This window comes from Stylophora pistillata, chromosome 8, assembly GCF_964205215.1.
Source record: "Stylophora pistillata chromosome 8, jaStyPist1.2, whole genome shotgun sequence".
NCBI classification, from domain to species: Eukaryota; Metazoa; Cnidaria; class Anthozoa; order Scleractinia; family Pocilloporidae; genus Stylophora; species Stylophora pistillata.
In genome coordinates, this window is record NC_142526.1 from 31,265,492 (window position 1) to 31,283,321 (window position 17,830).

Sequence of the window (17,830 nt, forward strand, 5' to 3'; positions counted from 1 at the left end):
ATCAGTTCCAACTAGAGTTGATAGTCTCTTAGTTCCATGCAGATTTTAGACTGCAATTTTTTTTTAATTGCTCTCGTTCCTGCTCTTCGAGTCCGAGTCGAAAGCCTTGAAGTAGTCAGCGGTTTTCCTTCAAAACGTATGTTTCATTAGATTGATCTGTCACGAAAAATTAAGATCAGTGGAAAATGTAGACAAAATGTCCTCTTTACTGTTGAATTCAAAGAAACCCGTAGTGCAGTTTGAGAACAAATGGCATGAGCTTAAGCCCACAGTTAATAAACTTTTGAAACAACAAGCCGTCACAACGCAAGAATGGCAGAATCTCTTCTGGTAGGCCGAAAATTATTATATCGTAGCTTCCATGTAATTTTGTTTTCAATGGCGACTGGACGGCGGTCGTTTGTAAAAGAGTTACCTTTGTTCAAAGAATCAGTCAGACCGGCAATTGTACTTAAACCAAGGAAGTTCGTAGTTTTCTCTTCGCCACTAACCTCATAAATCAATTTTCGGCTGGCTACAAAATCGATCGACCAACATGTTGACGCTGCTGAACCGCATTGTAATGTGCGTTACATAAAATTAACTTAGACGTTCAAAAAGGCTTACTGCACCTTTTTTTACTCAGAATTTTAGCCTGAATATGAATTTTTGTAGTGTCTCTTTGCTCACACGAACTAAAAAAAAATTATTTTCTCATTTTTTTACGGGAAAAAAACACTCTTTATTTCTTGCAGCTGTCCATGGTGCTATTTCCATAGGCAGATATAGATACTTGTCTAATATTGACGTTATGAATAAACAGGAAACTCTACAGAGGATCTAACATGATCCCCAAGGAACAAAAAAATTTACCTTATCAAGGGGATTTTTCAAATGTTGTAAGGATCAAAGCCTTGAATTAGCCTTAGATTTAACTCTATAACTCCCAATTGATGTCTGATTGTTAATTCTCCCCTCTTGCTGCTACAGATTTTCTGGTAAATTTGTTATGAGAATTAGATGTTGGATCAAGATAACAACTTCTACCTGATGAGTTTGTTTTCTTGTTACCTACTTGCTAGGTAATGTATGGATTTTTTTAGGGAGAAGTTACAAGTTTATCACCTGGGAGTTTGAAAGTTAACCCTTTACCCCCCAGAGGTGATTATCATGTGATTTCTCCCTATACTATTCATACAATATCCAGCAAATGGGTCATGAAAATACTCAAACTTATCAGGTAGAAGTTGTAATCTTGATTCAACACCTAATTCTCAAAACTGATTTACAAGGGAAAATATATTAGCTAGAAGGGAGAATTGAATTAACAATCAGATCTTAGGAGTTTGAAGGTTAAAGATCACTTGCATAGTCTGGATGACCACTTAATTACAATTGGTCTAACATTTGCCATTTTAACATGGCTTGGTATCAGGACAACTTTTTGATCAACACAACTGAAACATCAACAGCAGGAATCTTCAAGAGACTTTTAGACCGAAAGCTCTAGTTTTTATATCCATAACCTTGAAGCTGACAAGAACCTTACAGACCAATATCAAATAATTGGATAAGGGCTTTAAACATTGGACTAGAATGAAATTGTTTTCAAAAGGTCATCTGCAAGTTTAATTTTTAAATTAAAACCTATGACTCCTATAGCAGATGCCAAATTTAAAGTTCAGTTGTTCAAAGCTACAGTGTACTGCTCCTTTCATTCAGATATAATTGACAACAAAACTACTTTTTATAATTTTGATACCTTTGCAGAGTGTTTATAAATTTGGATATATCGGCAAAGTTAAAGTGGTAAATTGGCCGCCATAACGATGACAAAAGCTGACATTTCGAGCATTAGCCCTTTGTCGGAACGAATAGAGGAATTGTGGTTTGTGTGTGCTTTTAAAGGCAGAGAATGGAGCTATGTTATTGGTGGGAACATGGCAACGAGAAAAACAAGAATAAATTAGTGGAATGAAAAGCGTTCGTTGATCCCTGTGGGATTTAGACTGCCGGTTTGAAAGATGAGCTTTTGTTCAAGATTTTTACGGCTTTCCGTGCTACCTAAGTGTAAGGAAAGACCGCAGATTGCCATATGTTGCTTAGAATGATTAGGTAAATTAAAATGTCTAGCAACTGGTTTCGATGTGTCCTTGTCATTCCTTTCCATGTCTCGAAGGTGTTCTTGGAATCGGTCACCTAGTCTTCTGCCTGTTTCGCTGATGTATATCTTTTTGCAATAAGTGCAAGTTATGCAATAGATTACATTGGCGGAGGTGCACGTGAAGTTTATAAATTTTTTTCACTCATTCAACATTTAACAATTGGTTCATATGTCAGCATGCATTCATCGAGATATGAAGCACGCGGGAAGTTTGGAGAGCACGAAAGATGCATAAGAGTTGCTAGAGGCATAGCTGAGAGCAACTCTAGCTTCTTGAGTGCTCTCCAAACTTCCCGCGTGCTTCATATCTCGATGAACGCACAGCTGATGTATGAACCAATTGTTTTATAACATTTTCAACACTGTAGTTTATGTATAAAGGGCAGAAATTCCCTCTCCTACGCTTCAATGAGTTGTTTATTTTGTTTCGGAAAAGTATTTCATCATGCTTCAATGATCTTGTCTCAGATTGGTCAATCTGACAGGTGCATTCATGCGTGAAAATGAAGTTAGAGTTGCTAAACAGGATGAAACCGTTGATTTGTTTTCCCTTTCTCTGGACTCTTTCTCGGGAGTTAATAATAATAATAATAATAATTTGATACTTATATTGCGCAAATTAACATGTGGATACGATCAAATGCGCATCACAACACTTTTCGGGGGACTTTGGCCAGACTGCATCAGCAGTTTACAGGCAATCGAAGGAAACTTATTTGAAGATGCCCCTGCCCCCCAATTCCCAGTAAACAGGCCAGACCACATCACAGTAATCTCGTGAGTGGGTTCTTTAATGTCCCCTGCCTAACCAAATTAACTAATTAATAGATGCAGGAGACGGTTAAAAAATCCATTCCCAAAGAAAAAGTAGGCAGATCTTCATTGGCTCTTTTGCTTGTTGCCATGTCTAGTTTAACTTTTTTGTGGAAGTTTTTCCTGTTTTTTAATGAAAAATGCTAAAGTCACTCTCGAGAAAAAATGTTTTCGCGAGGCATTTGTTTGATGAAATCACCAGCGTGTACAATGGAAAGTTGAAGCACGCTTGCGCTATTGAATTTGATTGCACGGATTTACAAGCTATGTTATAATTCTATTTTGTCAAACTTAGGGATGTACACAAAGTATGTAACTGGGATGAAAAGGGACCCCAAAAAGTATACAAAGCTTTGAAAGATGAAGTCACCAACTTTATTAAACAAGTACAAGAGGTAAGCAAGCATTTTATTCCTTCAGCGTTTTGGTTGAGAGGTGAATGTTACTATACTTGTCCAACACATACATTGACTTTCCTTCAACCACATTTTTCAGGGATGATCATCTTTCAAATTAATCTTAATGGTTTTTTTTTTTTTTTACGGACTGGAAATGGTACACTTTATGACCACCTGACAGAAATAAAAGTGAAGGTTTGACAATGGTTTACAAGTGATGATTACTCACAGATATCCTCTTTTCAAGGGGTGAATTGTTTGCTTTGAAAATGATTTAGCACTTAGTAAATGAAATTGAGAAATGGTGACTCCTGTAGAGAAGGAGATACCCTGCGAGTAGAGCCTTTTTAACCCGTCCTCGAATCGAAAAGGGAAAAAGGCTCTGCCGACATCCTGTTGTTGCTCGTTTGAACATGCGCGGCGGTTGCCTAGAAACTGATCCTTTTCCAGGCCCTGGCCCTTGAACTATTGTGGGTGCAGATTTGGTCATCTGTGTACATGAAAAACAAAGGTGTACACACTAAAACCGGTTTGACTGCATGCAAAACTGGCTTGACTAGCCCGGAGATTTGGGCTTTCAGCATTTCAAAGCTCAATATTCAAAATTACTAGTATAACAAAATGATAATAAAGAAATCCAGAGCTCACAGAACTACCAAGCAATGAAATACACACAGTGGGCTGATTTTTAACTTCTCCATGACCTTTTAAAATATATCCTTGGCCTTTTAAAATCTATCCATGGCTATTACAACCCAATGGTTAGTGTGCTGGACTGCCGGTCAAGAGGTCAGGGTTCAAGAGCTGGCTAGGTCATTGTGTTGGGTTCTTGACAATGCCCTTTAGTTTTCTAGTTCCTCTCTCCACCAGGAGAATGAATGGGTACTGGCGAATTGTCAGGGAGGCCTGATCAAATGCTTAAGGTTAATCTTGGGCTGGACCAGCATCCCATCTAGGGGGGAGTAGTAATAGCTATGGAAACCAGGACAAGCCTTGGTTGGATGGGCCACTTGGATCCACCACAGACTTTGCCTAAATTAGCTACTCTATATACTGTACAATCACTGCTACGTATGATGCATGATCCTCGCAGTAGAGAGCGCTATTTATGCAGTAGCGAAAATCAGACCTGAAAAAAATCAGGCCTGTATGGGATTCGAACAACTGACCTCTGCAATCCTAGTGCAGCGTTCTACCAATTTAGCTAACAAGCCAACTGGGAGCAGGCCGTTAAGTTGATTCGTAATAAACCCGTGATGATAAATCAGATACAATGAATATATGAAGTTCATATATTTTGAACTGTGGTTATAGATATGTATGATGCACGATCCTCGCGAGGATCCTTGTGAGGATCGTGCATCATACGTATCTATAACCGCAGTTCAAAATATATGAACAATCACTGCTGTAGAATCTTTTTGAGTGAATCTGGAATGTTTTTTCATGTAACCATAATAAAAAACATTGAAACTTTTGTCTTTCAGCGTGTTTTGAAGCATGAAGATGACTCCACTTTGTTACGTGCCTATATTAGCGAGTGGTCTAAGTTCTTCACTCAGTGTAACTATCTCCCTAAACCTTTTGGCACTTTGGAATCAAACTTACAAGGAAAAGCTGGTGGAGGGGCAAGCAAAAGGCCTCTCACTGATGGGATAACAGTTCAAAAGGTGTGATATTTTTCTTTAGAGGAAAGAATGAAATAATTTATGGTCTGATTATAATATCACTGACTGAGATACTTTTTTTTTGTTTCCTTTTTCATAGTTGATGCTGGATAGTTGGAATGAAGGTATATTCTCTACAATAAAATCAAGATTGCAGTCAAGTGCCATGAAACTGGTTCATGCAGAGAGGAATGGAGAAGCTTTTGACTCTCAGCTTGTCATTGGCGTTAGAGAATCATATGGTATGGAAAGTGCCATCTCTATAGAAATTTTTGATTTGAAATGTAATAAGATTGTGAGTAGTAATTTAGCAAATGCATGAGTCAAGTGGCAAGTTGGTCAATCCGTCAGTGGTATAGTCAATCATACCATCAGTCAGTTAGCCAGCAGGTCTTTGTCTGTCTGTCGGAAGGTCAGTCATTTAAAAGAAAATTTGGTTGTATAATCTGAGTTGATATGTGAATTAGCTGCCAAAGAGAGATTCTAAAGCTGATACTTGGAACATTAGACTTTAGATTGAATAGAGGAGTTTGGATTGTAGGTGGTTTATGTACAGAAAGATGGAGCCAAGCTAATGGCAGGAATGCATCAAAATAAATGCACAAGAATTAATTAATTGAATGAAAGTGTTTGCTGATATTGTGGGAATTAAGAGTGACAATTTGAGAAATAAATAATTTTTGTGAGTTTGGTGGCTTTCCAAACTGCTTAGATATTGAGAAAGGCTACAGACTGCCACAAATTACTTAGAATGATTAGGGAGATTTAAGTGTCTAGTGACTGGTTTGGTTATGTCTTTGTCATTATTTTCACTCTGGATATATGTCTTTTGTGATATAGTCAGTGAGTCAGGAAATGAGTCAGTCAGTCAGTCAGTCAGTCAGTCAGTCAGTCAGTCAGTCAATCAGCCAGTCAGTCAGTCAGTCAGTCAGTCAATCAGTCAGTCAGTCAGTCAGTCAGTCAGTCAGTCTATCAGTCAGTCAGTCAGTCAGTCAGTCAGTCAGTAAGTCAGTCAATCAGCCAGTCAGTCAGTCAGTCAATCAGTCAGTCAGTCAGTCAGTCAATTAGTCAGTCAGTCAGTCAGTCAGTCAGCCAGTCAGTCAGTCAGTCAATCATTCAGTTAGTCAGTCAGTCAATCAGTCAGTCAGTCAGTCAGTCAGTCAATCAGTCAGTCAGTCAGTCAATCAGTCAGTCAGTCAATCAGTCAGTCAGTCAGTCAGTCAGTCAGCCAGTCAGTCAGTCAGTCAGTCAATCAGTCAGTCAGTCAGTCAGTCAATCAGTCAGTCAGTCAGTCAGTCAGTGAACGAGTAAGGAAATCAGTTAAGTTTATTGTATCAGAATGAACTTTTTTTTTATTATCAGTGCTATTAAATTATGAGATAGAAAAATTGCTAATTAAACTATTACTAACAGTTACAGTACTCTAACTTCTTGCAAATTCATGTCTTTGCAGTTAATCTCAGTTCAGAAATTCTGGACAAGCTGAAAATATACAGAGAGAATTTTGAGAAAGCATACCTGGAGGCGACAGAGGAATTCTACAAAACTCAAGCTGCTGCATATCTTCAGGGAAATGGAGTACAAAATTACATGAAATATGTAAGGATCTGTTTAGTCAAAAACTGATGATGCTTCCAACTTTTCTGACTCTTGGAGTTCTGCAATGTTCTATTAAAGTTGCTTATATTGTAGTCGTTGTAAGTTTAAAGTTGCAAATATCCCATCCTGGAAAATTGTTCTTTGTGTGGTCGTGAATGCCTCACAGGAACTGAAAAATTTTTGTGAGAGAGGCAGAGCTTGATTGTGGCAAGGAAAATGAATTGCAGCCTACCAACATACTCTTGATTTGAGATGCAAGCTTTCTGCAGAAGTTATCTTAATGTTTCTGCCACACCCACCTTGAGGTTTGTACCTAGTAGGGGTTTGAGAAAGTAATAACCTGACACACTGTATGTGCCAATTAAGACTTAAATCTACACAAGGGAAATGCTTGTAGCAATTTTTCTTCTTTCTGTGGGAATGAAAGTTCACCTGACAGCCAGATTTTGGTCAAGACTTTGATTTTATCAAATGTTTTTACCCATCTGCAATAATAAAGGCTGAAATGAAGTTAAAAGAAGAAGAGCAAAGAGCTGTCCGATACCTTGAAACAAGGAAGGGCTGTGATTCAGTGTCAGTGGTGAGTAAAATCTGGCCAATTCCTAACATTATAAACGACTAAGTAAGTTTACTGATTTTAAATGAAGCTCTGCATTTGCCTTATTTATCACTTTCTTAAGCTATTTTGAATTCTTTTCCCATCACCTTTGATGAAATGATTTACTTTTAAGGCCAGAAACTTGTTTACGTGTATGGGCAACTTAACTGTATGTGAAATTTGTTGGGTTGCAGCTTACAGAGCGTTGTGTGAGTGTCCTGGTTGGAAGTTTTAAGGAGACTATATTAGCTGAGTGCCCTGGAATGATTGCTACTAACGAGACAGAGAGTAAGTGGTGAACCTGTGATTGTTCTAGTAAAATGATGGCATTGCAAAGTCACATGTCAAATATTTTATATTTGTAGAAAAGTATGCAGCAGTAGAAGATAAAAATTCACACCCAAGTTTGTAATCGATGGTATTTTAATTGGAGAATATTCTTTTTTTGACAGAACTTCTTCTAATGTTCCAGTTGATGGATCGTGTGCGAGGAGGAGTAGATCCTATGATAGCCAATTTGGAGTCTTATATCGTCACTACAGGTCTTGATGATATGAAAGCCTGCGCTGACACTATTACATCTGTAAGGGAGTGTATACCATAGTTAATTCAATTAAGTGCCCAACTTTGAACGAGTGCCTACCCTGTAGGTAGAGAAAGGTAATGTGCCCACCCCTCCTCTCCCTCCCTCATAAGCATTGATCAAATTTCTGACATCTCTGAATTGGCTCTCTGTGGTACATCTTTCTGTTTTGTCATGATAATTCATTGTTTTGTTCCAAAAGAAAGTTACTTCATGCTGAAAATGGTGAAAATTTAATAGGCATCCAACTCAAATAAGCATCCACCTCCAATGAGCATGCACTCTCAAGGTACAAAAATTTAATAAGTGCCCTGTTTCTCGAAAGTCCTGGTAACTTAATGGGCCCGTAAAGCTGTTCTGTTTTCATTCAAGATGGAGATTTTAAAAGTTTTGAAAATGATACAATTAAACTATCAGCTAAAGAAACAAAAAGGACTGGTTTGGTTACCAGAGCCTGCTTTCCCATCCTTTAAACTTTGATTTTAAAACATGGCTTTGGCCCGTTGAGTTACCAGAACTTTCGAGAAATGGGACCCTGGTCATTTAATTAAATAAGTACAGTATATTGACGGTAATATTCTGCTAACAGTTATAAATAAAATTACACACAGGTACTGTTCCTTTGGTGAGGAAACCAGAGATGTTTTTTTTTGTTCTGATTCCTTTACAATGTATTCCTGGGAAAATTTTTGGTGCAGATGCCTTGAATTCTGTTTCACCTAAAGATATTCAAATTGTAAAATACAACATTTTGTTTACATGGGATGCTCTGTTTATACCAGTATTGTTTCTTTTCAATACTCCAGGAAGTCGTGAGTTTTAAAAATTTTCTTGTATTACCTCCATGGTTACTAGCCCCTCTAACTTTTAAAGGGAATTGTCTTTCAAGTTGTTCAAGAGATGTAAAGATTGTAGAATTTTTCCGGCTTCCACCCAGAAGTCTTTGCCTAAAAATTGTTGTTCCTCTCTAGTTGTCTTATTAAAGAGAGTACTCTCCACATAAAACTGTTGTTTTTGTTTGCAGGATTCTGAGAAATATGTTGAAGAGCTGCTCACATTGTTCAATAGATTCAGTAAGCTTGTTAAAGAAGCTTTCAATGATGATCCACGGTTCCTCACAGCAAGAGATAAGGTTTGTTAATGGGAAAAACTATTGTAGCACAAGAAACCTTTTGGCGTGATTCAGGTTCCTCCTGATACAGAGTTGAGAGCGCCAGCCTCTCATGGCTGGGGACTGGGTTCGATTCTTACTCCAAGGGTTTTTCTTTTCAAATTTTTCTCGACTTGCAGACAAATGGCAAAGGACCAGTTGTTATCTGCATCACCGCTAGAAATCCAATCCAATCTAAGAGATAAAGCACTCAATAGTTTTATAGGAAAATTGCTTAGTAGGATAACAAATTTGTCTCTGATGGCCAAACTTTAGAAGAATCAAAATTAAATTTTGCCGATCGTAATATTGTGCAGTTGTTATTGAATCAGGTTCGTAATTTAAATTGATTGTTTTTATTTCAAATATTAGGCATTCAAGACAGTTGTGAATGACAGTACAATTTTCAAGTTGGAACTCCCCAACAAGAACAAAGCGTAAGATTCCCTGTGGTATTTTACTAGTTATTGTGTGTTCTCTGTTTTGCTTTTGGATGTATCGCTGAGAGAAATATTATAAATGGCTCACTGTCACTTATCTTACAAGCGCAGCTTTTTGGAGGGTAGGGAGGGGAAGAGGGGGTGGTGGGGTTCCTGATTCCGTTTCACGCACGACTTTTAGAGGAATTTGTGCGTCACGTATTTATAATAATAATAATAATAATAATAATAATAACAATGATAATAATAATATATATATATATTTTGAATAATGAGAAATAACCTTTATTGAATCTAACATGAAAGTGTATAAAAAATGAAAAATAAAAATAAAAAAAAAACTTGCAAGTTACAATTCTCCTTTTAAGGAAAAATATCACTAACCTAAACTACATAATTATATGGCTATGAATAATAAAATTATGTGCTGTTTAGGTAGTCTATATCTTACTTTAAGTCTCTTGACAATGGAAATACAAAGTCTTCATTATAATAATAATAATAATAGTAATAACAACCACCCTCGGGGGGTGGTCATGGGAGCTGGATGTCATGATGCGCGAGCTGGTGGGAGGCAGAAGCACAGACGTACTGCGAAAGATGCAGAGGGCAGTGCTCTCGGGCACGCTGAATATTGCCCGGACTTTCAAGGTGGCAGTTTGAGTTCTTGTTAGAAGGAGGACCGTAGACACAACGTAAAAGCTTTTTAGGATTAGTTAATGTACATTTAGTTTTTACTCCATGGCTCACAGGTTACGGTTTTCGCCCTGTGTTGCTTGATTAGAATGTAGCATTCAGTTGAATTCTCTGCGAGAATAGTAATAATGACAATCTTTATACGGGGGAAGGGGGGGGGGACTCACGTCACTGGGGAATGGTATTCTGTGAAGCCCTGTAAATTAAAAATAAATAAAATAAAAATTATAGAAATAGAAAACAAATTACAAACATAAAAACTAAGTATTATACAGGGTGTGTAAACATGATAGAATCAGATCTCAACGCTAACTTAACTAAATACATGATTTTTCACTCGATGCTTAAAAATGAGAAAGGAGTCGATTTCTTTAATAGAAGTGTCTAAGAGATTCCATTCTCTTGCGCACACATATAAGTCTCTGTTTTCCATAGTTCGTTTTTACACGAGGGAGGCGGATAAAGGAAAGCTTAAAGGAAAGCTTCGAATCTTTCATTTTATGTACAAGATTTCAGGGAAATCTTGAGGTTTTTGTGGGTCGCGTATATTTGAGGAGGCAAATCACGCCGCAGACTGGTTCACAAATTGACGAACCACGCATTTTTGCAAAATTCACGCGTCACTTATCAATTTTGGCCGTAATCGTGCATAACATGTAAAACTTTTGTCACCCACTTTTTGTTAAAGTTGCACTTTGTTCTCCTTTTTTAATTTTATTGCTCATCAGGGGTGGAAGTGGTGGTTTGAATGTCAAGACGCAGCCTGAGTCTCGATGTCCAGAGTTGCTGGCCAATTTCTGCGACATGTTGCTTAGGAAAACGCCCTATAGCAAAAAGCTAACTTCTGATGACATCCAAGCAAAGCTGAAAGATGTTGTAAGTTATCCGTGATTTTTGCACTTGTGGAGAGTTAGAAAAAGCTGGGAAATTAAGGGTTAGCGCGCTGGACGGATTAAAATTCAAATCTGGGTATCTTTTTCTCTGTGAGAAAACAAAAATTAAAGGAGTGGCGGAGAATCATAAACACGTTTTGTTGTTCAGTGCAAAAAAGAGAAATAAATTTGTTTTTATCCTATTTTGTTTCCTCTTCAGTTGTTGGTTCTTAAGTACGTGATCAACAAAGATGTTTTCATGAGGTATGGGAGGAGTTCGATGGACTTATTTATTATTTGTGAAATGTGTTTTCAAACATTGTTCAGGTTCAAGCTATTACATATCTTTAAAACTTGAGCGCAAAGTCTCCAAGTTCTCGTTATTCTTCTTCATCTTTACTAGGATGGCGCAGTGATAAGAGCATTTTTCTCCCTCTAATGTGGCCTGGTTTGAAATACCACACCTCCCGCCGCGTAGGGACTGGGCGTTTTGTCGGTTATTGTCCCTGTTTTAATGAAACGCCATGAATTATTGGTCAGAGATGTGGTATTACTGAATTATTGTAATACGTCTTTGTACTCTGTCTGCTTCTAAGGTACCACAAAGCACACTTGACTCGGCGATTGATCCTGGATACATCAGCAGACACTGAAATGGAAGAAAACATGGTGGAGTGGCTCAGAGTAAGTCGGGCTTTGCCGCGCATGTCGCAGCACCAATGGAAACCTGATCGCAGGCTGCGAAATCTTCTCTCCCTAAGTTTCCTAGTGTTCGAACGTTCTAAATTGTAGCTTTTGTCTGAGAATCAGGTGTCGTACGATTTACGTCATACATCATTCGTGAGTACCGGAGTATTTTGAGTAACTAGATTTCAATCTCAAGCAGTGTCGTGAGTTAACAGGCGTTGATAAATTTTTGTTCCAACAGGATGTAGGAATGCCCGCCGACTATATCAACAAACTAGCCCGTATGTTCCAGGACATAAAAGTCAGCAATGATTTGAACCAAGGATTCAAGAAAGAATACCAAAATAAGGGTGATATTGCAGGTAAATTGTTGTTTATCGTCAATCTGATGCTTTTTCATCTGAGTCCGGCATTTAAACTGTGAGTATACCATGTTGGCCTACACCAAAGCGTCAAGAGGAAAAAAAAAGGCAGCGCTCCAAGCGACTGTTAGCAAAAACATTTTGGCGACATCAGTGATGATTCGTTGAAAGTGTCTGTTTACAAATGTGTTAATATATAGATTTAGCCAAGTCTAAAGGCGGAGTTCCCAAGTTCGTAGTATTAATGATAACATAAAAGATGTGCATTTGCCAAGACTCGCCTGAGACATCTCTCCCTTCGTTTTGATAGTCTCCCATACCCACCCCATGCAATCTGAAGGCACGTACGTACGTGCGTACGTACGCTCGGTCAGTCACGTGACAACCAAACGAAAAGAGGTTGACCATATTCTATGGGTATGGGGCTCTCTCTGCCCCTCGCGCGCTTCGCGCGCGTGGGAGCCCCGCTATAACAGATGGAAAGGAGTGATACTCGCAGGAGATTGTCACAGTTCGCATCGATTTCTTGTAGATACAAATACTACACTAGAGCTTGGAAACGAAGAAAAATTTTGTATTTTCTCACCTTCACCATTTTCTCATCCCTCATCATTTTCGTTCCTCTTGGTTTTAGTATTCTTGGTAAACTAGTATTTTCCGATTTCGCACGCGATGATAATTTTGGTCATCGCAGAGAGCTATCAACGAAGGTGATCGTAACCTGCTCCTTTAAAAATCTCTTGATTATAACTTGTTGGCCGAATCCCCAACAGTAATGTTTTGGGTGACGAGACAATCTTAATGGTCGTGGGATGTCTTTTCGAAACTAGCAAGAGGACGCCTTATAGATGATGACATGCCTCAAATAATTTCAGTCTTCTTGTCTCTTTCAGACTCGGTTAACATTAAGATACTGAACGCTGGTGCATGGTCAAGAGCTTCAGAGAGAATTCCTGTTTCTCTCCCAACCGACGTAAGTTTTTTAATTATTTGACACGTTTGTCGCTTTTGTTGAAATTTTGTGCGAGCCCGAGTGGCAACAGACAGATTTTGTGTATAGTATTGTTCACAGAGTACACTTGAAAACGTTGGACATAATTGATACCTTTTTTTTTTTTAGCTGGAAGACTATATTCCGGAGGTGGAAGAGTTCTATAGGAGGAACCACAGTGGTCGCAAATTACAGTGGCATCATTTAATGTCTAATGGAGTTGTGAGTGAAGTCCGCGCTTCTCTTGATAAAATTTCTTGAATGTTTCGTAACCTTTCCTCGAGCTATATTTCGTATGAAGAAGAGAAATCCAAAAGTTGGCTGCCATTCGTTGGACAAGGATTTGGCGAAAGCAATAATAGTTTCCAGTTTAGGAATTTATGTTTTAAAGTATTTCCAGTGTGTATCTGCTTTTTTTCTCTCTTTCCTACTTTTTCGAAGACAAAAGATTTTTTTAAACCTCTCCGAAAGATTTTCGGAGAGATTTAAAAATTAACACTTTTGAACATGGTGCGTTTCTGTTTATATAAATCAGTTTTCAAGTTGCTCAAATAAACCTTTGTCTATTCTTCAGATAACCTTCGCCAACAGGATAGGAAAATTCGACCTGGAAGTAACAACTTTTCAAATGGCTGTTCTCTTCGCCTGGAATGAACGACCGCAAGAGAAGATTTCCTTCGAGAATTTAAGGTCAATATTTTTAGTGTAAGACTCACTAGCTTAACCTTCTACTCCCTAACATCAGTAAGCATATTCTCCATACTGTTCTCTTTACATCTCCTAAGGTGCTAACAAGGAGAGTTTGTCTAACAATCAAGAGCTTGTTTAGTTAGTGATCATTTCCTTTATTCTCATGACTTTAATGTTTGATTCAGGGGTGACATATTAAGGAGAAATTAGGTGCTAGTCATTCTTAGGATTAAAGGGTTCATGGTCAAAGTGCTGGACTGTGGATATGAATCTTCGCGTTCAAGTCGTGGTCGAGGTTGTTCCGTTGTGTTCTTGAACGAAACGATAATCTCTGATGATGCCTTCCCCATCCCACCCCCCCTCCCTATCCAGGTGTATTGTTGAAGTATAACAGAATCCTGATCAATTTTAGGGCGAAGGGAAGGGGCAAGTATAGGTTTCTGTCATTTATTCTTCAGTTACCACTGAAATTCGTTGAGGATTGTTTTAGAAATTGTATCTTTTCAGTAAGTTTGCGCACGATCACAACTGTCAGCAATATCAAAACACTTTGATACTGGCTCTCGTCAATAGGGAACTTAAGCAGTCAGGACGGCAACGCCAAGGAAGACTTCGATTAAAAAATAAATTTCTACTCTTAGTTAGAATTTCAAAAATAGCTACATGAGCTTACTGTCTCATACGGCGCCACAACTCAACTTCAGTATGACGTATAAAAGTAGCATTGAGTTCCAAATGGAAATTAAAATAATTTGCCGTCGCGGTTTTGGCTCGCAGACGACGCAAATTTTGGCGATTTCACGTTGTTGTTTTGCATAAGACGGCTAAGAAATGTACAAAGTTTCAAAACGCACGTGCTGAGCTATTGTTCTGCTAATTAGATCTCTTGTTTTTCCACGTCCTCGTTGCCGTCGCCGTCGTGGTTGCTTAAGGTCCCTAATAATTACCCTTTAATTCTGCATTCCTGCTCCGATCAGTGGTGTAGTTTGGTTCTTTCCAACTCATTTTATTTCTTTTATTAACTTTAAAGACTCGCTTCTGAACTTCCAGATTCAGAACTCCGCCGAACTCTTTGGGTATGTAAAATTATTTTTTCTTTCCTCTTTTTTTTTTTTTTTCTCGAAGCAATATGCATGTTAGTACCATGAAAGGTAATTTAATGTACATTTAGTGCCTCTTTTTGTTCAGTTTTGTTGTTGGGCATAAATTTGAGTTACACTGACAAATGTGCAAACGTGCATCTTAACTATCAAGAAGAGCTCGAAGTATTGTAGGGTTCGAGATACTGGTGGGTTGAATTACCGAAAAGGTGAACATATACACATCCGGTGCAAAATTTCACTGTTGACAAAGTTTCAGCTTGACTGTTCTAACACACGTTCCTGACTTGGGTCTGGGGTTGCGCTTTAAGCTGGAGTATATGTGCTGTACTCTTTAAGATTTGTTTAATCTATTATGGAACTCTTTGTTTTTCCAGTCACTAGTTGCTTTCGCTAAGCTCAAGAGACAGATTCTCTTATGTCAACCGGAAGCCAAGTCCCCAAAGGATTTCACGGACAGTTCGTTATTCTGGGTCAATCAGGAATTCGCAGTGATGTAAGTTGGAAAGTTACAGAGTCGAACAAGATTCGATGTCAAGTGTTTGTTAGGCCGAGTCATTACACGACCCGAACCAAACCTCCGTCGTCATCACTCGTCATCACTCGTCATCGGAATGAGGCGCAGTTCGCACCGGAAAATACACGTTGTCAAGTCGTGATTGTTTCCCGTTTTCTTTTCTTTTCTTTTCTTCTTTTTTTTTTTGCTGATTGCTTAAGAAGTGATGCCAGTTGTTTTCTTTCCTCAGCAATCACAACTCTTCCAAAGAAAACCAAACTCCTTAGATAGGAGTGATGTTCAATTGAGTGACGGTTGCTATTTCATTTTTTTTTCTAGAAAAAATAGCAAAGTCCAGAAAAGAGGTAAAGTGAATCTCATAGGCCGCCTACAGCTGTCGACAGAGAAAGCAAAACAAGAGGAGAATGATGGTATTGTAGCGCTGAGAATACTTAGAATACAGGTAAGCACAGTGTACGTATGTGGTAGAGTGGACATAAACGTTTCATTGTTTGCAGTTTATACAGTGTTTGTGCGGCCAGGACCGCGGATCAGTTAAACCTGGTTTAGTCAGTAGAGCAAGGGGTGTGTGTGAGGAAGAGGTCGAACTGAGAAATGAAGGAAAGAAGGGAGACATGAAAGAAGAAGTGAAGGAAGGAATAAAGAAACACATAGTGCATGCGAAAAGAAAGGTTTTATTTTAAGCGAAACTTAGCTAACGCCAGTTGTCACTCGAAACAGCTTAATTCCTTGAGTAGGCAGGATTTTGATTTTCTATGTTTCCGCTTTGTAGGAAGCGATTGTGAAGATCATGAAAATGAGAAAGAGAATAACAAACGCCGCTCTACAGACAGAATTGGTTGAAATTCTTAAAAACATGTTCATCCCCCAAAAGAAGATGATAAAGGAACAGATCGAGTGGCTTATAGATCACAAGTATCTCCGACGAGATGAGGAGGACATAAACACATTCTTATACGTGGTATAACCACGGAAGGAGAAAATGTTTTCAGACTGTCCAACTTCAAGTCCATCTCATGCTCAAAGCCACCGTTCACCTTGACCTACGGTTGACTTAAAGACCACTGGTCAAAAGGAATACAGGTTTTAAATTAAGATTGCTGTCCGGCTGTTCCAAGATCTTACCTTTGGAGATCTCTTTTTTTTGTTTGTTTGTTTGTTTTTTTTTTTCATAGTTTTATCTCTTAAGAAAGTACAGGAATAGGCGGTCTTGGAGAAGTCCGATGCGTATGTTACTATAAGGAAAAGTGTGAATCCTATGATGCAAACATGTTTATTTATTTTCATGCAAATGACATTCTCTATCGCAGGATAGATTTTGCTCTTGGCCGCATTTTACAAATGAAAGGAGATTGTAAACTGGCAGTGGCCTTTTGCCATATGCTTGGAGAAATTTAGTTGAAATACTCAGTTTTCCATAATGTCTTCCAACACTATTTCAAAAAGTAAATGATATGATTTTTCTATTCTTTTTAGGGAATCTTAAATAATAAAAACATTCACGACAAGTGAAAAACGAACAACAAACAAACAAAAAAACAAAGGGTGTCGGTGTTGTTTATTGAGAAGGAGTTTACTCTGATCTACAAGTCAATACACCGAATTGAAATATGGCGTCCAATTTGAATTACCATTGTTCTGGACTTACTAGCCTCGTCTTCACGTAGAAAACACAAAAGCATTATCACGTGTGAGAGGCTAGTAAGTCCAGAACAATGGCAGTTCAAATTGGACGCCATATTTCGATTCGGTGTATGCCATTATTTTCCTGTAATTAACAGAAAGGAAACCTCAGATACCGTGTAACTCGATGGAGTAGGAAAAAAAAAACAAACAAACAAATAAGTAAATAAAAACATGAGAGAAAGTAGAAGACCAATCTGTAAAGACGATGGGTCATTTATGAAGAAAAGAGTTTTCGTGAAGTTTATGAAAATAAAAAGCATTTTCGGAAAGTTATTGTTGATGTGTTTTACTTCACCAGTCGAGATTCTTGTCCATTTGTTTCATTAATTCTCGCAAGTCAACAGAATTCCATTCTGGTACTTTGCAGGTTATAATGAGACTTAATGCATTTTGGTTCACAAAAAGACGTTACTAAGCTTTTTCCACGGGCCTTAGTAGAATGATGTCATAAAATTTTTTAGGGGTAACAGTTAGAAAAAATTAAGTGTTTTGTTTTTTATCATCTGATGATTCTTCACTCCAGAAGAAAAAGAAAAAAACACACGGCAAAATGAATCATGAACTGGTATAATCACGGGAAGGCCCTGTCGACGGCGGTAAGTTTTGACTGAGATTTCTCCAGAGCGCAAAAGTGTTCAAAATGTTCACAATTGATGAGAACAAAAGAATCGTAGGCTATTCGGTAGTTTCGCAATTGGAATGGCATTTTTCGCGGCAAGTAATTCATGGCAGTCTCCATATAGACTCCCTGTTACCCAGTCTCCATATAGACTCCCTGTTACCCATGTACCCTGTGTACCCTGTGTACCCTGTGTACCCTGTGTACCCTGTGTACCCA

General features: G+C 38.3%; 1 protein-coding gene across 1 annotated transcript; it reads left to right on the top strand.

Annotated features, from left to right (window-relative positions):
• The first annotated feature begins 134 nt into the window (after positions 1–134).
• Positions 135–16,802, top strand: LOC111329475 (cullin-5). The gene is made up of 21 exons (XM_088730717.1): positions 135–330; positions 3,252–3,351; positions 4,842–5,024; positions 5,122–5,263; positions 6,475–6,620; positions 7,120–7,200; positions 7,413–7,506; positions 7,671–7,801; positions 8,826–8,933; positions 9,324–9,388; positions 10,816–10,963; positions 11,180–11,223; positions 11,556–11,643; positions 11,888–12,008; positions 12,902–12,981; positions 13,129–13,221; positions 13,574–13,689; positions 14,720–14,765; positions 15,167–15,285; positions 15,625–15,748; positions 16,079–16,802. Exons 1-21 carry the CDS (start codon positions 197–199, stop codon positions 16,271–16,273), a joined length of 2,358 nt encoding a protein of 785 aa, XP_088586843.1. The 5' UTR covers positions 135–196; the 3' UTR covers positions 16,274–16,802.
• The last annotated feature ends 1,028 nt before the right edge of the window (positions 16,803–17,830 follow it).

Excerpts from the sequence above, each read along its gene's own strand:
- LOC111329475 (XM_088730717.1), top strand. The coding sequence starts at position 197 with ATGTCCTCTTTACTGTTGAATTCAAAGAAACCCGTAGTGCAGTTTGAG. Across the intron at positions 6,621-7,119 it reads TACAAAATTACATGAAATAT|GCTGAAATGAAGTTAAAAGA; the intron begins GTAAGGATCTGT and ends GCAATAATAAAG. Across the intron at positions 8,934-9,323 it reads TCCTCACAGCAAGAGATAAG|GCATTCAAGACAGTTGTGAA; the intron begins GTTTGTTAATGG and ends TTCAAATATTAG.